At 37.6% G+C, this 22,509-nt stretch overlaps 1 protein-coding gene across 3 annotated transcripts in view; it reads right to left on the bottom strand.

Moving 5' to 3' along the window:
- APC (adenomatous polyposis coli) overlaps positions 1–22,509 on the bottom strand; it is a 101,196-nt gene that overhangs the window by 15,133 nt on the left and 63,554 nt on the right. For 2 of the 3 annotated variants that reach the window (XM_010563455.1, XM_010563458.1), the window contains 6 exons: positions 21,256–21,364; positions 19,517–19,630; positions 15,510–15,593; positions 6,883–6,987; positions 3,038–3,160; positions 60–438 (listed from right to left, as the gene is read on the bottom strand). In XM_010563455.1, the coding sequence (XP_010561757.1) occupies positions 60–438; positions 3,038–3,160; positions 6,883–6,987; positions 15,510–15,593; positions 19,517–19,630; positions 21,256–21,364 (914 nt within the window). The remainder of the gene's footprint in view (positions 1–59; positions 439–3,037; positions 3,161–6,882; positions 6,988–15,509; positions 15,594–19,516; positions 19,631–21,255; positions 21,365–22,509) is intronic. The other variant, XM_010563457.1, reaches the window with a different exon arrangement.

Below are 22,509 nucleotides of genomic sequence, written 5' to 3'. Positions count from 1 at the left end.
GTAAATTCACTGTTTTCAATATATCCTTGCAACATTTTTATACAGCTTGCAGAACCTACTTGGGTTTTTGTCTTGGTCCATGCCTTGTTCATGTGCTTCCTGCCATTCCCAACATGTTTCACAGTAAGCACGGATCTGCTCCAAAAGATGGAGCACGCGGATTTCCCGTCTGCCTCGCTTATCATCAGGCTGGGAGTGAATGATGTTATGCAGTGCTGCGCTGGCTCTGGCACGGGCCTCTTTACTACCACGAGAGTTTCCTAACAAGACAGAGTCTTTATCGTTGCCATGTAAAAGCTGGATGAGGAGAGGAAGACATCCAGACTGACGCATGGCTATGCAGCTGTCTTGGGAGCTAGACATTGCTAGCAATGTTCTTGACATGTCATCTTTATCATGAGTACCGAGCATTGATAACAACGAATACACCATTTCCACCTGCAGGTCAAATGATTTTAAAAATACAGTTACATTTAAAAGATACACATTAAATTAAACTAAAATTAAATTTGAATGGTACACCAACAAGAAAACCTTATTTAATGGTGCAAAAATCTGTGCTAATTAGAATTCAGAATTCATAATTTAATAAATTTCACTTAGTAGTTAAGTGGCTAGAAGAAGTGGGTGGCAGCTGGATGTAACTGTATTAATTTACAAGACCAATGACAAAGACTTCTAAACTTCCATTGTACAAAAAGATTAAATAAACATACTAATGAAAGTGTTTCAGTTTGAGAAATCTAAAATATATTTAAAATTAATTCTGTCTCAAAAAAATATGTTCTGTATGAATCACACTTACATGTAAAGATGCTCTTCAGTGAAAAACTATGTTATGTGGTACTAAATGCCATTATTTTAGACAAAGGATAAGAATGATTACATGTGTTTTTAGCTTACATCATGCTAAAAAAATCTGATATCCCTGTATTTTAAAGTTTTCCTTTAAACCTACTTCAAATTAACTAACCATTTTTTGTTATGATGACTGACTTGCATATGGACCAGATTATTTACAGCAAATGCTAAATGGAAGAGTTAAATTAACACCTTTTCAAATTTACAGGGATAAAACCAGTAAAGCAAACAAATGCTCACTTAATATACATAAAATCCTGAGCATTTGTCAAATCAAATCAAGCCATGAAAACCCAGCATTACACATTTACTTTGGAGTAACCAAATTTCTTATTAAAAAATAGCAATTTTTGAGGGATTCCCTTGGCTGTCATGTAATACAGTGGTCAACAGTGGTTTGTCTTTCCCATTCTGTTTTCTTCAATAGCTTTAGATCAAGAAATGCATTTGGTTCTTCTAATGAACTTTTAGTAGAGTAACAGGATGTAGAGGATGGTGTTAGATACTACCTAGAAACTCCAAACTCCTAAAGCCAAGATAAACAGGAACATTCAAAATCAAAGCACAACATAAAGAAACTATCAAAGGGAATTGTGAAGCAGCAGACTGTGTGATTCTTTAGAATATACCAATTAAGAAAGAAATGAGACTTTGGACTCTTAGACAAAGTTTTCTACTAATAACTAGATACTTGCACTGGTTACCAGACCAATGAATTATTTAATTGGTTTCTTCAGAGACAATTCAAATGTGCCTGAAGATGAGTACAAATACCAAGTTATAAAAAAATTGGATAGCAGGGGGTAGATCAAGCAGCAAGTCTGTTAACATGTACTTCTCTAAATAATACAGGATTGCTGAAGCTGTAGAAAACAGAATCTGTGAAACCGTATGATCACATGCAAAATCCATTGAAATAATCTTGGAGCCAATTTTATGACAGCCTAGCATCCCAGTTTGGAGATGCTGTTTTCTTGGTCTGGGAAAAATCAAATGTAGTATTAAAACAAACCACTTGGATTCCTAAGGGAGAGTGAATTTAATCTGCTTTATGCATGCCTCTTGACAGATATTTCAAGTGGCAGCTTTAATCCAGTGTTATTTGGATTTGGAAGGTAAAGTTTTTGTCAGAGAATAAAGCTGAAGAAGCCACCACAATCCGGCCTCCAGCTTGTGGCAAATAATAGTACAGGAAAAACTAAAAAAATATTTGTCTGTCTCTCCCTCTGTATATACACACTGCCCACTGACACATCTCTTTCTGCATCTGTAAATGCATTCCTCTATTTAGACCCTCTACCACTTTCCCTTCTTCTCAGGCATTAATGTTAAGCTTTTCCTACCCCACAGCACACTCAGTTCAAACTATTTCTTTGCCTGTATCCTTCCACACTCAGTCCCTTTCCCTGCCTTCAGGCCTCTCCCACTGTTTGCAGCTTTTGAGAATTCTACAATTTGCAAGGAAAACTCATAGATAGACTAGCTGATGTCACCTCCATTTGGTATATGCATACCATGCAGGACCAAAATGACAACATTGTAACACTGTTTTAAGGCCCAAAGTAATTAATACTATGTCAAGCTAATAAGCTCTGATTCCCAGAAGACTGTGCTCAGCCAGCACACCACCGATAATATCTATACTGCTGCTGATTCCAGAGGCAGTATAAACTCCAGTGGTTCATGAACTCAGTTTTGTGTTACAGATTTGCCCCTTTTTCCCCCATCTCTTTTCATACTGCACATATAGTTTGAGCACAGTCTTTTGTGAACAGACATGTATCACTGTGAAGGGCTTACATAACTTTTTTTTTTTTGTTGTTGTTGTTGTTCATTCGATTTCTTAGCAGCTGCATCTGCTTTATGGATTTGGACTCTGGAAAAGTATTCGAAGAACTGCTCTTAAAAGGATTAGTTTTCATCATGGATTATAAATCAACATCACAAGCTTTTTAGACATTCTAGTAATTTCATTTTTTCCTTGCAGTAGCAACTCTTAACTGATCATCAGTAAGTAAAAAAAAAGGATTTCTGTGCATATAGTTTAAAAGTTGAAAAAATATTGTAAAATTTTAACTCGATAAAATCACTGTGTGGATAGATCTTTCAGCTAATATCAGTACTATTGGCAGAAACAATGAGGTTATTGTATTAGTAAAAATGTAGCATTAGCGACCTGTGGTTTGTAATCTTCGGTTACCTTGGTACCCAGATGACTTGTCAGTCTGCGAGGAACAGAATAGTTATTACTAGAGCTCATGACACTGGCTGTCTCGTGGTCCATTCGAGCAGCAGAACCCTACAAATTTAAACAACAATTCAGTATAAAAAAAAATCTGAGTGAAAAAATAACTATTGCCCAATTCAGTTTCAGCACTGGATCATGAAATCATATTGATGGTAATGAACTGTCAACTTACTTTTGTTAAGTTAGGTCCTCTCTGCCCTGACACAACTTAGGGGTCACAGTTCAACTGGGTTTTATTAACCACTTTTCCTGAAAGTAAGTCTCAATAGAGTTGTCTTTTCAATGGAATTCTTTTATAATTACTATTTTCACCGAGAAGTGGACTTTGCAACAAACCGAATTACAGTTTTTACAGGGAGAGAAAAAAACAGCCTCAACTTTTATGTCAGATTATGTAGTACAGAGGAGTGAGTCTGTACTTCTTCAGAACACAAGCAAGTATGCAAGAACTGACAAGTAAAAAGAAATTCATCTGGACAAGGAGTAACCCTACTTGAATTTGTCCATATCAAAAGCAAATTATGAGTGGATGAATCCATTTCATTTTTTAATGAAAAGGTATAAAATAATGTTGACACTATTTGCTGTAATTTTCCTAGAAATTACTGTAAATAGCTACGTGTAGTAGCAAGACACAGTTATTAGCATCTTTGTCCTCTTTTAATCCATTTTGTGTATTTATGTTTTTCCTTTTTTTATCACCTTTTATCCACTCACACTATTTGCCTTTTTTTTTCTTTGTTGTTGTTTTCTTTTCTTCTGCTTCCTATCTATGAAGTTCCCCTTACTATGTCCCTCCCTTCCCGTTCACTTTGGGGAACTTAAAAATACATTTGACTAGCGAACACTTTCAGTATCAGAACAGTTTTACTGAGGTAATCACCAGTCTTTTGTTGATCCTCTACAAAAGCTAAAATCTGTTCATGAAATCATTAGCTTAGCTTGAAAATGTTGTTTTGCAAATTATCTGGATCAATGAGAATGAATTTTTTTCAATAAAAATATGTAACACACTGAAGAAAACCGTATGAAAGACACTTTGAAATAATTTCTATGTTTTTCCTAGGTGCATCATAAAGAAAGAATATTCCTCTCCGAGTATTTGCTGTTCATACAGTTCAACATCTTAAATTTGAAGTTGAAAGTGACTATAAGTAAAAGGTAGGAATAACTTTATGTAGTGTTTGACTAGACAGAAAAAAATCCTAGCTATACTGGAATATTTAAACACACAATATTATACTCATTTCACTCTCCCATTTGAATCCAGAACATTTCATGCATGTTCCAGAATAAGTAATATGCTGAAAGAGTATAACTAGAATTATTTAAATTCACACAATTTATTCAAATATATATTTCCTATGTAAACAAACCCTTATTTTCTCTATTGACTATAGGAAAAATTCAAAATCTTAAAGCTTAAAATGAAAATTCTATTGGATTTTCTCAATTATTCACTTAAAATAATCTGCAGTGCTAGGAATATAGGAATGAATTCCCAGATTTTTACACCAAGCAATGCCTTCATACCATCTTGACCTCAAACTACATTCAGAGGACTACAGGTTCAACATGAGGTACTTGCCGGAATTCTCCATCATTAGGTTCAGTATGATCATTTAATCCAAGAAGGTAAAAAGTACTTAAGTTTGGAGCACTACCTGTTAAAATTCACCATGGTGTAGACAGAAATAGTGTAATCTTCCTATCATTTCCCCAAAACTGTATCAACTTTGATTCAGCTAACTGTTCCGTTCAGAGACATCACGTGGCCTTGCTACTTTGAGGATGCCAGGATGCCCAAATGAAGTGTAACTACATTTCTTACTGGCTCCTAAAGGCTGATGTGAAAAAACTAGTGTAGTGTAGCCATTCATCTGAGAAAATGAGAAATGGCAAGGATATGTTAAGTGGACCCTTCTTGTGTAGAACCTTCTCTTTCAAAATCTTCTCCTGTCTGTCTACTTCATCTTGTTTTCTCTTTCCATATTTTACCATCCTTCACTCATTGTTTTACTATGCTTGCTATTTACTCTGTCAATTAGGTAATTTTCCCTATTTTGTGGCACATTTTCTTAACAAAATAGACAATCTCATTGAATTCCTTTATAAAACTTGCAAAACAAAGGTATGAAAAAATTTTACTTCAGCAGCAGGATAGTGAGTGTAATGGAAAAGAGAAGACAGCTGAAAGATGCTGCAGAAACGGACATAACTGAATTCCTGAAAAATTCTAGATTCAATTGGCAGTGTTTCAATTAACATTGATTATGTGACAACAAAACCAATTAGAACTAAATGATTTGGTTAAAATATTTTTGCACTCCACTGAATAGTGATGCTCCAAGTATATTGAGCTGGTTTATCAGAAATAAATGTTATGCCCAATCCATTAAACCTCCTCTGTCTGGACTTGCACTGAAAGTAAATAATCTCCAGATGTCTGTTTTAACACAGATTCAGTGCCCCAACTCTATCCACCTCCAGGAGGAAGGAATATGCATGTTTTATACATTTTTATGAGGCAAAGTTCAAAACTGCACAAATCGTCAACATAAGATGTCAAATGAACTATTGAGTGAATCTCCCACTTGCATAGGTCTGCCAAGACATGACAATTCTTCCTTCCTTCCCTGTAAAATTTTGTCCAGAAAATCTCCTGATTCACAGACTGAAGACGGAGATACAGCCACAATACATCAATTATTTAAGTACATTAGGCTTTCAGCCCCAAAGCAGCACTGAACTATTTTCTTCCCAGACGATAAAGCTGTCATAAGAATTAGAGTCAGAGCCTCAAGCAATTGCTTGGATATGGCTGACGGAACTTAATTCCAAATGGTAATCAAACATACTTTGAAAGCAAAACTATGGGCTGTGCTTAATATTTAATCAAGTGAAATATTCTAGCCAAACCACAATTCTTTCTGATAAATCTTCTTGTACAAGACACTTTCAGAAGTATTTAAATAACTCTACTTCCCTGGAGTAGCAAAAATATTTTGTGTATGAATCCAACTATTAAATTTGTAGTGTGAACTTTTAAGAACTCAAATGACTAGTGGGTATGTCCCAGCTACGGTTGGAAATCATGAAGGGAATGATCATTAGCACATGGTAAATAAATCAAAGCATTTTTAGCCAAAGAAGGAAGTCATAAATTTTGATAAATATTTGTTTTGAAAGACAAATAAAGAATTTAATGTACCCCTCAAAATATTCCACTAATGTATTTCACTAATAAAAGGAACAGCAATGAAAGATTATTTAGAAGAATTTAAATAACCCTTCAGTCCACCTCCAGGAGATTAACTCATTGAGACTACTGTTTCAAAGATTTAGCTAAAACAGTATTAAAGAAACATTAATGACAAACCATTTGGTTCTCCTCTTTTTTAAAAACGACTACAGTGAAAATTTGAAAAATTTTCCATAATTAAATCATACTTCTAATATTACAGTTCACCTACAATAAAATACATTTTCTGTAGTCATTCTTGTTATCTCCTTCATAGCATTAGGCTCATTAATCATTTAAACGAAAGAAAAATGCTCCCTGCATTATTGAATATTTATACTTCATCTTATTAGAGCATTTCTTTCCAATAAATACAAGAAATTTCTCATGCATGTATAGATGTAAAGAAGAAAAACATATATCTTTTTAAAATGAGCAGGCATACAAACATCGTAAGGCATATACCAATATATAAGCATTGTACATTTTGACTATTTATTTATACTATCAACAAACAAAATAATCAATTTACCTGCCCGGTACTGCTAGTTGCCACGCCGATTTCTGCTGCTCCTTGACCTTCATTCTGCCTCTCTGTATCATGGGAACCTGCATCATGCTTGCTTTGAGGTGCTCTCTGTTAATATAAGAGTTTATGAAATTACATACAGAAGTGAAGTACACTTTACCATTCAAAGCTTTCTAGACTGTGAATGCATCAATGCTGCATCCTCACAAAGTCAGTGAACAGTACTTTGTATTTCATAACCTTAGCCTCAAAAATTAACAGCTGAGACTGAGTGTCTTTGAAAAACTGCAAGATGAAAGTGAGGCATGTCCTCTGAGGATTATAGCCCTGCAAGACAAAGGATTTGCTGTGACACACAGGAACACCATTTTCCACCAGCTGTGCTCACATCACTATCAGAAATGTAACAGAATTGGAGCAAACAACTCTCTTCTCTGCACTGTCACGTGATCTGTACATTTACTGGAGACTACGGCTAGCATAGTTTAATTAAGCTTCGCATTCAAAGATGAGTAATTTCTGTGTCAACAGAAGGATACCTGTACTGTAAGAATCCTTCAAAATTTTAAGGACAAACAGTGCAGGAATAACCACTTTGATGCAAATAAAATTTATACAACCTGATGCTGATCCATTTAATATTTTATCAAAATAATTTCAACTGATCTGGCAAGCTGGTACAGACACGTTTCAGTTCCTTCAAGAGACCCAATTTTCTATACATCTACATGAAAATTGAACTGGTGTCCCTGCCACTGACAGGGATCATGAGATCAACGCGAAAATCAGGCCTTTGAATACAGTTTCTTGATAAAGTAAATAAAATAACTGAGCAGTTGTGAAGTATCCAACATTATCTATTGTTGTCACACTACATTATCTATCCAACATTTAAAATGTCTCAGGTTTTCAGAAAGACATAAATAATCCTGTCGATGGAACTGGCTTGAAATCTGGAGTTGAAAATGTATACCCTTACCTCTGAAGCATGATTATTCTCAAAGTATTAGTTTTGATGCCAAACCTCATTTTTCAGACTCAGAGGCTACTACCTTAACAGACAACACTCTTCTATCCCTCTCAGTTAATTTAACTACACTTGGTATATTAAGTTCAGCTTCTATGCGGCTCTGCAATGTTCTTGAGCAGTACAGCCCATGATAGCAGTCTGCCTCATCTTGCTTTATGTAAATTTCTCTTTAACTTTTAGCAGAAACATACTTCTCTTCAATGTACATTCATTGAAACTTCTTTAGTTACCTGGTGATCAAAATCATACAGTATCACTAGCATAATAACTATTTTGTTCACATAAAGACATTAGATTCTCAAACGTGGAAAGTATTTAACGTTGAACAGAATTTCAGAAACCAGTAACTAACTAAATACGTGTGAAGTGATAATTCAGGGATAAACATAAAAAATTAAATCTATACAGTTTAACTAAAAGAATAAGGTATGTCAAAGAACACAGCAGTACTAGACAAAGTAATAACATGAGAAAATTGAAAACAATGATAGGTAACATTTTTCTTAACATTGTATGTTCAGTTATGGAAAATGAGTAACCCACAAAGCAAAACTCACAAAATGAGACACAATGTTACTATTCTTTTAAATCTTATCTCTAATTCTAAAATTCACCATCTCTATTGTTGTGTATGAAATAATACTGTTGTCCATGCTCATACAACAACTAAAGAAATTTGGTTCCCTATGTAAGAGTGAGGACCCAGTGAAGATCAGGCCTTGCCGTACTATGTGCTGAATACAGTATAATGTATTATATGCTGAACCCCTGTCTCACAGTACTTTCAGTCTTGAATAAAGGATAAATGATGAGTTTCACAAAATCTAGATCTAAGTGTCCGGTATAACTCAGGACAGAACTTTCCAGTCATTAGGTGACAGTAGTTTTCAATCCCATGAAGGAAATAGCACTCAATGTGCCTACAGGCAAAAAGCTGAACTGTTCATTAGCCAGGCTCTGACCCACCGGGTCACCTGAGGGGGAATACTACTACTCTTCCAAGAACACTCCTGGGTTTGGGGCGATTTTTTTTGCAGTGGTAATGATAACATATCTGTTAAATAGTTCTGATGCATCCAGAGCACAAGCACAGAGATATTTCATTCCCTGACAAGAGTTTCCACTCTCCTCAGCACTCTGTCCTTCTCCCATTCACACAGATTTTGTTTGCTACATGCTACTTATGAATGAGGTGGCTTCCCGCTCCCACTCAAGCACTCTCAAATATATGCCGCTACAAAAAGTAGTCAACATAACACCCAAATTAATTTACAATTATAAGGCAATTTTTAACAGTTACTAGCGGGGCTTATATAACTTTAAATGCAGTATGCACTCACAACATGCACACACATTATTGTCAGATGAGTCATTGGCTGGGCTTGAATGTCAAATCTGCAAGTTCACAGTTTTTACCAGTTCAGCTACAGAAATAATCTGTAGTATGAAGCTGTTCCGTTCATGCAGACTGGCCCAAAGGAGTTAACAGTAACAAAGGCAACAGATAGCAGGTATTTACTGAAAACTGATTCTTTACATAAACATAAATAGATATGTTATTATAGATGTGTTAATATATATTTAAGTACCAACATATATTTATTATATATTGATATTATATAAAAATAATATGTATCCACACAAAAGGATGATTAAAATATATTTTTATGGATATAGTATTACTGTAAATAAATCAATATTCATCTGCCAGACTGTGGATTGGTGGTTATAAAGACAGTATAACCACTGCAAGTATGTCCCCTCTTTGCACTACCTTTTAACACGGAACATAGGACCTGTAGATGAAAATATATAAACTACAAACAACATCAGCAAAGAACCAGAGCATGTAAACAGCCGCAGACACTGTAACCTGTACATGAGGTACAGCAGCTAGAGAATGGCACACAGGTCCCCTGGGTTAAACAGCACCACCTATTTTGAAGCATAATTTTTGAAGAGGAATAAACTGGGTTTATAGCCCTTTGCAATTTCTGAATTCTGGCATCAGACTACAAAAGTCACTTTAACACAGTATGTTTGTTTGCTCTTGCAGCAAAATGGTGGAAGACCACACGTGCCTATTACAGGAAGATAGAGTTGCTCCCTCCATCTTGTTTGCCACTATTTTCTAAGTGCTTCTGAAGTCAACAATAGCTATCACTTATCAATTATTAATTTCCCTGTATTTACTAGTAGAAAAATGATAAATCTCTAGCTATTTTATGACATTCGCAAGCATAGCAGGCCTTGATAATTTTTGCTAAGTCAACCAATTACAAATCATTTTACCTAATACTTTGTCAACATGAGCTGCCAAAGCAGCCCCTTGTGTATTTATTAGGACAGAAGATATTTCCATGCCTAAACCACTGGTTTTTCCCCAATACTCAACCACTCTATTATTTTCTGTGTATTGAAAAACTACAGATATACTATTGTTGTCTAGATACCAGAAAATGTTTATTTTGCCATTACTTCATATTAAACACAATACACATACAGCTTTAAGTAAAAAGGTATGACAAAGAACAATGCAACAAACAAAAATAAGAAACCATAAGATTGAAACAATTTTGCTACAGTTGAGCCAAAGAAAAAAGAAAGTCTACTGAATCAAATACTTGAGAGACCCCTGTCCATCACAGTCCAAACAGTTTAAAGTTTGCTGAGTTCTGTATGGAATAAATCCTTTACATTTTATCTACAGCAACATTGCCCAATGGAAATATTTCATATGTTTCAAATGACAGATATTATGAAAGAAAGGCCTGTACCACTATAACAAAATGAATACTCCATATTAAACACTTGCCAAGAATTTGCTTTTTTCTTTTAAATAATTTCAGATTTGTACCTGACAGCCAAAAATTCTCTTTGGAGTGGTCTAACTCTACAGTGGATTTCAAACCTTGTTCTGAAAATCTTGCAAAATATCTAACGAAGTCTCACAAAATTTGAAGGTATCATCACTTGCAGGTAAATTACTTCAACTTTTTCTAGTAGCATTTACAAGACTTAGTAATCTGCCAAACTGTAAAAATGTGAGCCAGAATTTTCTCTGCTCATTGATTTCCAAAAGCTGTTTTTATGGTGCAGTATTGTATTTGGTCTTGGTCTACAAGATATATTGCACTTGAGCTCCACAGTGACTGGCATCACCACAGGGGCCCACTGTGTAAGTAGACAAGCTATGGTATTTACTATTGTTATAAACCTTTATAAACATAAGGAACACGTTCAATGTGGGTATCGCTATATCAGGCACAGTATAAAAAGACAATAAATGTCTCGTGTTTTAATTTTTCAGCTATATGGACTCTGCAGTTTGACTGCTACTACGTTCCTCTTTACCACCAGGCAATTTAAGAATTAGATCCAGTTGCTTTCCATAAAAGATGGTCATCCTTTGGAAATTATTAAAATACACTATAAAGTGCTACTAAGTGTGTAGTGACTGCCACCTTTGTCACTAGCACCCTGGTAACTCTGTCCTAAAACTTGTAACTATACAACTAGTCAACCAGACACTGTAAGGATAAGGCACACCAGAACGAAATTTCAATAAATTAGAATTTCCATGTATTCAGCACCCAAATAATGTAGTGAAAGGAGTGAAGAATTAAGAGAAAAACTTCCTTAATTCTGTAGTTGCATCTCAATGCCGTTTGAGTCCTTCAGCTTAAGGAAGTCCAAAATACAGTGCTTTTTTTTTTTTTCACCAGAGAGAAACACTCTGGGGACAGGATCTGACTAAATGGGACAAAAGTATCTGCTGAGAGGCTGGCCAGCCAGGTAGGGAGACCTTTAAGCTAGAAACAACAGGGGACAGAGCAATTCCTCAACAAAACGAGTAAGGAAGCTGGGGGTAGGGCAGGCAAGGCAAGGGCCCTGGCTGATGGGAACCTAAGGGCAATCCATACAACTGAGATGAAGTGGAATCCCCTTGAGCATAGGCATGTAAGGAAGGAGGTGCAGCAGTACAGCCTTGTGGGGAAAGCTGGGTAACTGGCACAGCTGGGTGCCTCTCTGGCATGCCTCTACACTAATGTGCACTGCATGGGGAACAAACAGGAGGAGTTAAAGCGTGTACAGTCATGGGGCTACAACCTCACTGGGAACATGGAGACATGGCGGGACAGCTCCTATGACTGGAAGGCTGCAATTGAGGAATACAGACTTTTTAGGAAGGACAGGCTGGGAAGGCTCACGGGAGATCTTACTGCTCTCTACAACTACCTGAAAGGAGGTTGTAGCGACGTGGGTGTCAGTCTCTCTTCCCAAGTAACAAGTGATAGGACAAGAGGAAACGGCCTCAACTTGCACCAGGGGAGATTTAGATTGGATATTAGGAAAAATCTCTTCACCTAAAGGGCTATCAAGCACTGGAACAGGCTGCCCAGGGAAGTGGTTGAGTTATCATCCCTGGCAGTATTAAAAGACGCGTAGATGTGGCACTTTAGGGACACAGTTTAGTGAGACTTGGCAGTGTCAAGATTTAAGTCGGACTCAATGATCTTAAAGATCTTTTCCAACCTAAATGATTCCATGATTCTAAGATTACAAGGAGGAGTTGTCCTTTATGCGAGAAAGCAGTTAGAGTGCATAGAGCTCTGCCTAGGGATGGGTCAGGAGTCAGTCAAGAGCTTAGGGATGAAGATTAGCAGGCAGACCAAAATGGGTGCTGTTGTAGTGGCTATCTGCTAAAGACTTCCTGATTAGGAAAAAGAAACAGATGAGACCTTTTCCAAGAAACTGGAGGAAGCCCCACATGTACAGGCCCTGGGCCTCATGGTGAACTTCACCCACACTGGTATCTGCTGGAGGGGCAACAGCAGGACGAAACATTCTAATTTCTTGACTGCTCTGATGACAACTTCCTGACACAGGTGACTGAAGAGTCAACAAGGAGAGGTACTGTGCTGGATCTGATACTTACAAAAAAGGAAGAACTGGTCAAGGATGTGAAAGTTAGAAGCAGCCTTGGCTGCAGTGACCATGAGATGGTAGGGTTCAGGATCCTAAGATGAGGGAGAAGGGCAAAAACCAGGACCACAGACCTGCTCTGCAGGAGAGCAGATTGCAGCCTCTTCAGGTCTCTGCTTGGAAGAATCCCATGAGATACAGCCCTGCAGAGAAGACTGGTCCAGGACTGCTGGCTGATATTCAAGGATCTTGAGCTCCTCCAAGCTCAAGAAAGGTCCATCCCAACAAGTAGGAAACAAAGTAAGGGCAGCAGGAGGCTTGTATGGATGAGCAAGAGGCTTGTAACTGAACCTGGGCATTAAAAGGAAGAATACAAGAGGCAGAAGTGGGGTCACATAATCCAGGAGTAAGGAGTTGCTGTCTAGTCATGCACGGAAGTGAAGGGCAAGAAGAAAGGATTCTACAGGTATGTAGACAGCAAAAGGAAGACTAGGGAAAATGTGGGCCTTCCGCTGAATGGGGAAGGGGACCTGGTGACATAGGACACAGAAAAGGCCAAAGTACTCAATGCCTTCTTTGCCTCAGTCTTTACCAGTAAAACCACCCTTCAGGAATCCAGGTCCCTGAGACCAGAAGGAAGGTCTGGAGCAACGAAGACTTACCTTTGGTGGGGAGGACCAGGATAGGGAGAGCTTAAACAAACTGGACATATGCAAGTCCTAATGGCCTCATGGGTTGCACCCGTGGGTGCTGAGGGAGAGGGATGATGCCATTGTGAGGCCACTCTTGAATGGTCATGGCAGCAGGGAGAGGTTCCTTAAGACTGGAGTAAAGCAAATGTCACTATCCTCAAGAATAACAAGAAGGAAAATCAAGGAAACTACAGGCTCGTCAGCCTCACTTCAGTCCCTGGCAATTGAAGGTGATGGAGGAAATCCTCCTAGAAAGCATTCCCAAACACATGAAAGACAAGAAGGTGACTGGGAGCAGTCTGCAGGGTTTTACAAAGGTCACAGGCTTGACCCTTCTGCAATGAGGTGACTAGGTTGGTGGGTGAAGGAAGAGCAGCTGATGTTATTTACATCAGCTTTAGTAAGCCTTCAGACACTGTCTCCCATAACATCATCATAGACAAGCTGACAGTATGGGTTAGATCAGTGGACAGTGGATTGAAAACTGGCAGAACAGCTGAGCACCAGAGAATTGTGACCAGTAACACAAAGTCTAGTGGGAGGCTGGTAACTAGCAGTGTACCCCAGGGGTCAATATTGGGTCCAGTCCTGTTTAACAGCTTCATTAGTGAGCTGGATGATGGGGCAGAGTGCACCCTCAGCAAGTCTGCAGGTGACACCAAACTGGGAGGAGGGGCCGATACACCAGAGGGTCCCGCTGCTGTCCAGAGGGACCTGGAACAGGATGGAGAAATGGGCCAACAGGAACCTCACGCAGTTCAACAAGGGGAAGCGCAAAGTCCTGCACCTGGGGAGGAACAACCCCAGGCACCAGTACATGCTGGGGGACACCCAGCTGGGAAGCAGCTTGTCAGAACAGGACCTGGGGTCCTGGTGGGCAAGTTGAATAGGCTAGCAATGGACCCTTGTGGCAAAAAGTCTAACAGTATCCTGGGCTGCATGAAGAAGTGTGTTGCCAGCAGGCTGAGGGAGGTGATCCTTCTTCTACTCAGCTGGTGAAGCTGCATCTGGAGTACTGTGTCCTGTTCCAGCCTCCCCAGTACAATAAAGATATGGACTTACTGGAGCAAGCACAGCTGGGACTATTCAGCCTGGAGAAGAGAATGCTCAGGGGGGATCTCATCAATGTGTATAAACACCTGGATTGGCTAATATGTCAAAAGACCAGGCAACTTTGATTATACACACTATTGTCTGCTTCACTTACAAAACCAGATTTCCCCCCGAATCCTGCAATTATGAAATCATTATTTTTCAAAATGGAAAAATATACATTCCTTAGTAACCAAAATGCTACTCTGAGCTTTCACAGTAGTTACTCTGGGTGAAGATAAACCATAAAATATTCAGGTCCAACATAAAATTTATATTTAATTTACCAGTACGAGAAATGGAGTTGACCTTGTAAGTGAATTTCCACTGTGACAGCAGTTTTTGCTAATGGCAATTACTACTACAGACTTTGTATTTACAGAAAACATTATCTTGTATTTCTTAATACAGAACCCAACACTTAAATACTAAAAATATGCCAGGCTTCTACAATGAAGTCTGACAGAAGCTGTACTCACCCTCTTTTTAATCTTATCTCTCTCAAAAGACAAGCAAACCACAAAGGTGCTTATCAGAGATTCATATTTAGAAAGGCATGTACAACTGTTTGGTATAACTATTTGCTAAAACCAAGACTCAGCCTTTATAATACATTGCACTTTGCCATTCTTACTGAAATTTCAAATTAAACTTCTGATATATCATTAGTGATTAAAGTTCAATAGTAGCATGAAGACTAATCCAAGTATTCCACCCTCAGTTCACTGTTAAGAGAGCAAGTAACAGCCTATATATAAACTACTGATTAACTGTGACATCACTAGCTGATGGAAATAATCTTGCCTATCACTTTATTCACATAATTCAGGGGGTTTTTTAGAAAAAGATACATACCATAATACAAAGAAGGCAAATAATTGCTCACTAACCTCTGCTTCAACTGCTTGTGATTGCAGAAGCTGCCGTATACGAAGAATGTCCTTCTCTATTTGTTGAATTCTCGCCACCCTCACCTGAAATGAATGCATTTTTGTTTGATTTTGTTCAAAACTTCTTTTACTTACTGTATAGAATGGCAATATGAAGAGTTCTGTTCCAATACAGCTGACTACAAAACTACTTCATTCATGTGGTAATTCAAGTGTTCTTTGTAATAAAACACAGGCATGATTGCAAACATTTAAAGCTTAGTGGGTAGTTGGGTTTTTAATAAAACTGATACTCATTTGGATGTAATAGGTCATCATACAGTACACATTCAGGTATAAGAAAAATGCTCTAGTAACTTACACAATTTTTCTGTTTCTGAAACTGATACTTTGTGCAGATCTTTAGCAAATTATTTGACTTTCGTCTCAAATGTTAGAATTCTACTTGCCTTACAGAGATTTGAGAGAGATTTATATTTGCAGAGTGTCTTGAAGGTATGAAATCCTGAATGACTTCTATCATATTCAGTTACTATAATTATTTGGGAGTTTTGGTTATGCACAGCCTCTGAATATTTTCTGCTCCTACAAATCTCAAAGAATTTAACAGGCTAAGTACGAAGAAAACTACATACTGCTTCTTTGGTTTGTCTGGGATTTTATAGACATCTCTGAATCAGTCTTTTACAGCCGTATTGCTACTCATTTCCCACTGCAACCATTCTGTGGTTAGTGAAGGGAATGTTAAAAAACCCAGATGTTACAGGATACATATACTCTATACAAGTTGTATTGTGAAGCAAAGGATGCATTAACTAAAGCAGCATAAACGTCAACATTTAGTAGAGATGCAAAGCTATGAACATTAAACTATAAATTTAATTTGAATTTGTAAAGCAAAGTATCAGAAAAAATGCCAATAAAAATTTGAAAGCTGCAGAGATAGACACTTCAGCACAACATGAGGTAAACAGATAATTCATCCCGCCTTTGCTCCTGGATCAAGAAATTCTTAAGTATTAGAAAGAATATATTCCTGGAAATAACTGTGCATTGGTGACGTGATGCATGCAGAATATGTCTCTCATTGTCTTTAAGAGCAACTTAAATTTCCCCTTGAGTTTTTTTCTGTGTAACCAGCAATTTATTCCATAAATCCATCAAGAGAATCTGAATATCCACATATACACACCTAAACATGGGGAAGTATTTTTCTGCAGGTAGAAAAAAAAAAATTTAAAAAATTGCATGATTTGCCCAGTATCACTGATGGAGTCCTCAAGAGGGACAGGAATTCAATCCACCCTTCCCAATTTTAGTGCAGAGATTTAAATACCAGACTATTCTTCTTTCTACTAATTCATTATTTGTATTAGAGGGAAATCAAGGAGTTCCATTAACCAGGAGCATAACTTTGTACCAAACACTGTACAAACAGAAAAAAGAATGCGTGAGACTCCAGGATCCAAATTTTCTTATATCTGTAGTGGTCTGCTGTTTTAGCAACTTTTAAGGATTTTGGCATAAATTCTTATGACAATAAACACTTCTTGTGAGCTTTTAAGGAACTCTAAGCCTAAAAAAAGTGAGATCCTTCTTGTTCTGGCATGAAGGAAAAATAAAATTCTATGTGAACATGATTTCAGTCTTGGAATTGGAATTTTTATTTTTTATATTTTACACAAATTAAGTTTGCTTCTACTTATTACTAGGTATATAGGCTACAACATTTGAATAGTCAAAATAAAACATGTTAAGTATGGGGTTTTTTCACATTAAGAACTACCACGTGAAATTATAAGCTTCAGGGAATAGTACAAGTTAGTGTAAATAATTAAACACTAAAATAAATTGCTAACAGTCTTCTAGTGCATCTTTCTGAGTAATTGTTGTTGAGGCGTGTGCTTGTATATAATCTTCATAAAAGATAACATCAACAGTGAGTTGCTGTGAGCTAACTTGCTTCAGAAAGAAGAGGTTAAAGGAAGCAAAGCCCAATCATGACAGATGAAAGAAGATGGCCATTATCTTAAGGTCCACAAGAAAGGGTGGCTAGTGCATCAGTCGCTTGGGCAACAGCAGGTTATCAGCTCTCTCACAGAATAATCTTTGGGACTCTTAATACAGAGATGTCTGCAATGTCAGCCTTTATACAGCTGAACCATTCTCTCCCTTAAATCTATGTTTTGCATTGTATTGTGTGTCACAATCAGTTAGGGTGGAAAGAAAATACAGAGCAGAAAGAAAGCTGAAAAAGTAGCAAGTTCACTATACTTGCCAAATATGACTATTTCAGTTTGCATATTTAAACATCACAGTGAAATAATCCAGAATTTGCTTTTATGTATTTGTACACCAATGAACTTCTACACAGTTTTGGCACCTGTCCTTGATGAAATGAAACCAAGGGGAATTACCAGTCAAATTCACAAGAAGCACATGCAAAGTAGTTACTTCCTACTTTATAATCTTTATATAATCACAATAGACACTGCAATTTCTGTAAATATGTGTTACACATAAACAGTTGTGATAAGCCCATGGGCAAACATTAATTCAGAAAACCGTAAAATGTTTCAACATCTCTGGGTAGCATTTATTCTCTGCCTGAGGGCATTCAGAATTTTGCTAGCAGCCTACCATACCTATTTAGCTTAATTCACCTTACTCTAGCTTAAGTTTGTTAGCAGCAAAAAAACCTTCCCAGAAGTTCTAGTGTCAATGCTGTAACACTTTCTTCTGTAATAGGGGTAACCAGTTATCTGCAGACAAATCTGAGTCTGTTCTGCCTTCACTCAGGACTGGCTGACACAAGTTGCACAGCTGAATTCATGCAGGGCATCACCAGTGCTGATAAACCTTGATAACACAGCCATACAGCTTCCACATCAGAGCCAGTTATTATCCAGGCAGATTAAACTTGGCTCTGTCTGAGTACATCTATATAGACAAATCCCTACACAGCCTTTATGTACACACCTGACAATTGCAGGATATCTGTTTTGCTAAATACTTGTAACCGTAAGAATTTTCTGAAAAGTCCTACTGAATTACTTACTTTAAAATTTAAAGCAGCTTTTCTAATTACAAACAAAATTAATCAGAAATGTTTCTTATGTAGCAAAATTTTGTGTTGAGTAAACCTAGCAAGAAAAATAGAGCCTAAACAGCCTATTTTTATTGAAAGGACTTATTTTTATAACATTCACCATAAAAAAAACCAAACCAGACTATCTTACCAAGCTGGTTATTTAACATCTCTGGAAATAAATGGTAGGAAATAATACAAATTGTTGTTCTACTACCATGGGGGAATGGTTTTTATAACCAGCAAGCAACTGATTATTCCATTTACAGGTTCCACACAATTAAATTCTGAGTTATACTTCCAAATGTGTAACATTTGCATGTAACATGATTTGCATACAGAATTGTACATGTCTTCATCATGAATGCAAAACAGCTCTTCATGAGAGCAAACAAATTCCAGATATGTATGTGAATTACTGTCATGGTTTAACTCCAGCCAGCAACTAAGCACCACACAGCCACTCACTTACTCACTTGAATACTTTGTTTTCAAAGATTATTCCTTGATACATGGTTTCTCATTAAGGAAACTTAACAAAAGTAGCTGGACTTTATTCTAAACTAAAAAGCATGAAAAAACCCAGCATGACAGATGCAAAACAGAGCAAATATATGATTGTTTGAAGCTAAAATGGTAATAAATTATAAACAAATAATCATTAAAAAGTATTTTCTTTTGAAGAAATTGCCTACCTCTGCCTACTCATAAGTCTTCTTTTGAACAGGCAGAGGAGGGTACTTTTTGCTGAGTAGTTATTTCCTATGTTCTGATTCCTATTTTTGTGTTTGAAAGGCCAACTAAATGCTCTAAGATATCACTGTGTTTACACACAGTTTAAAGATACAACTACCAATAATTGAATAAAAATGCAGGAAAACTTTTCCCCTTCCTTCTAATTATGAAAGACAAACTATACCTGTGCTCGCTTCTCCATGTCCTGACAAGTACCTAGTTGTTCTTCCATTGCAGCTCTGATTTGTCTTGCCTCATACTCCAGCTGCCTTCTGGTCATATCTGTTTGCAAGGAGAACTGAAATTGAAGTACAGAGAAGGCATTTTAGTAAATAACATTTATGTAAACTATGTATTTCTCTGAACAAAAGCAGAACAATTACTTTTCCACACCAAACTGCATAAACAAACAAAACATAGTAACAGATCCTTAAAATATGACTGCATTATTAAACATTATTATGTGTTCTTGTTTTTAACCAACAGACTACCTGTAAGTTCTGCCAAATGACTAAACGTAATAGATAAACATTGAGACAGTACCATTCTTACAAGCCTATAATATCTGGCTATTAACGAATGTCAGCATACCAATAAAATTGTTATGCATGCCATCTGAATCAGTATTTTCAGAAGTATTCAGGGGTATCAAACTACTGCACATAGTGATAGTATTCATCTGCCACCTACCCTATTTTTAACTATCCTAACTAAAAGGACAAGTGTTCAATTCAGGAACAACAACACAGCTTAAGGGAAGACATTCCAACCGATACAGATTTTTCAAGGCAGGAGCAAAGCACTTGACTGGTTTTGGACAATTACTCAGTTTGCAAATGAATGAGTCTCCAAGAGCAGTCCTTCCAGAAGACTGTACCAAGATCAGTTCAGAGAGTCAAAAAGAGACAATCATCTACAAGTACATAAAATGCTACTAAAAAGAATGGGATCTGTCATTTTGTTGTGGCTGGAGTAAGTAGTAATGGATATAAATTATCACAAAAGAGATTTAGTGTAGATGTTAAGTAAGACATTCTAATCATAAGAAGGCCTAAGTTAATTCATTACCTATGAAACTGGGGAGACAATCTTAAAACCTACAACAGAGTGACACAGACACAGCTGTGTCCTTGGGAAGGGTTCGCACTTGATCAAGATCCTTTTCAGATCTTCTCCCCTTGCTTCTGGTGCTCTGATAAGCTCAGCCATGACTCAGTGTTACATTTGCTGAAGTGCAGCTGCTCCACCCCAGTCACGGAAGCGTTTCCATTCTCTGTTTCCATTTCCAAGTGGCTGACTGATTCCTGATCAGGTAAAGACATGTAACCAGGTCTTCCCAACACTGTATGTGAGAAGGAATGCACTGCAAATATATCCAAGTTGCTGAGCTCTGACAACAGGAAAACCTGTGCTATCTGGCATATTAGACACCTTCATTATCTCAGATAACGGTGACTTGACGATAAATAGTTTGGAGACGCCAAGGTAAAAGCTTGGAGCAACAATACGTGCACAGGCTATAGCACCACTTTCTTGCTGTTATAAATTAAGAGCTCCTTAATTGTCTCTTAGGCTAATATTGCTCTCAAAAAGAAAAGAATCCACTAAATAACAGAATGGATAGAGAAAAGACCTTTGGAGGATAGAGTTAAGGAAGCAGCATACTGACATGTAATTCATTTGTCGCCATGACTTTGCAGTGCTCCTCTCTATCACTGACAAAATTCATACCTATCAGTATAAATGTGTAAAATTATATACGAAAAATGCATTGTTTAGGCTAAGCTAGTTTTACATAGTGAATAAATAATGTTTTAAATTAAAATAATAGTAGAGAAAGTCACCAACTTCACAAAATACACAGAGCATTTAAACAGAGATCACAGCACCAGATACATGACCAAACATACTGAAGGTACTTACATTTTCAGTAAGGGGGAGACTATCAATCCTTTTAGTCAGGTTCTGAAGCTGGGCATAATACCAGTCCTTTTCTTTCTCTTCCTTCTCAAGCTCCGCAAGCAGAAGGGATCTATTAAAAACAGAAGTGGAAAATGTCTCACTGTTAAGACCTCACTACCATACGTAGGTACAGAAATAGGCATTGATACCCATGTAAAAGGTTGAATGAGAAAGAAGGTTTGAAGAGGGCACTAAGATGACATTTGAGAAGGTGGGTGCAGTTCCGTACCCCTAGCTAATCAACCTATCCATTCCTCTGTGCTAAGCAAGTCACTAGCTTCTTGTATATCGGGTCCACATCTATAAAAGAGAAAAATACCTACACTTCTCTACAAAACCACTTTGAAATCTAAAGCTAAGAGGCATTTTGTGAAAGCAAAAACCAGTTATTAGTCATGTGCTAACTTGTATTCTGCTTCTTTTAGACAATATGGTTTGTACAATGCATCAAACTACATTTAAGAAAAGGCCTGGATGTTAAAGGAGCGTATACAGCCCTGAATTACATTACTGAATTAAATTATCTCATCTGCCTTCGCAGTGTGTCCTGCTTTCAGCTGGGATAGTTACTTTTCTTCGTAGTAGCTGGTATGGGGCTACATTTTGGGTTTGTGCTGAGAACAGTGTGATAACCCAGGGCTGTTGTCGTTACTGCTGAGCAGTGCTCACACAGAGTCCAGGCCTTTTCTGCTTCTCAGCCCACCCCACCAGCGAGCAGGCTGGGGGTGCACAAGAAGTTGGGAGGGGACACGGCCGGGACAGCTGACCCCAGCTGACCACAGGGATGTTCCACACCATATGGCGTCATGCTCAGCAAATAGAGCTGGGGGAAGAAGGAGGAAGGGGAGGATGTTCAGAGTGATGGCGTTTGTCTTCCCAAGTAACTGTTACGTGTGATGGAGCCCTGCTTTCCTGGAGATGGCTGAACACCTGCCTGCCGGTGGGAAGTGCTGAATGAATTCCTTGGTTTGCTTTGCTTGTGTGTGTGGCTTTTGCTTTACCTACTAAACTGTCTTTATCTCAGCCCATGAGTTTTCTCACCTTTACCCTTCTGATTCTCTCCCCCATCCCACTGGGTGGACGGGGGAAGTGAGCAAGTGGCTCTGTGGGGCTTAGTTTCTGGCTGGGGTTAAACCACAACACAGTGTCTCCTTACTAACTTTGTCACCCATACCAAACTATCGGTAAAGCACACAAAAAATCGAGCTATTTTTA

Source organism: Haliaeetus leucocephalus, unplaced genomic scaffold (assembly GCF_000737465.1).
Source record: "Haliaeetus leucocephalus isolate CR32 unplaced genomic scaffold, Haliaeetus_leucocephalus-4.0 Scaffold167, whole genome shotgun sequence".
In the NCBI taxonomy this organism is placed as follows: domain Eukaryota; kingdom Metazoa; phylum Chordata; class Aves; order Accipitriformes; family Accipitridae; genus Haliaeetus; species Haliaeetus leucocephalus.
The sequence above is the reverse complement of the archived record's forward strand: the minus strand, read 5'-3'. Positions and strand labels throughout refer to the sequence as shown.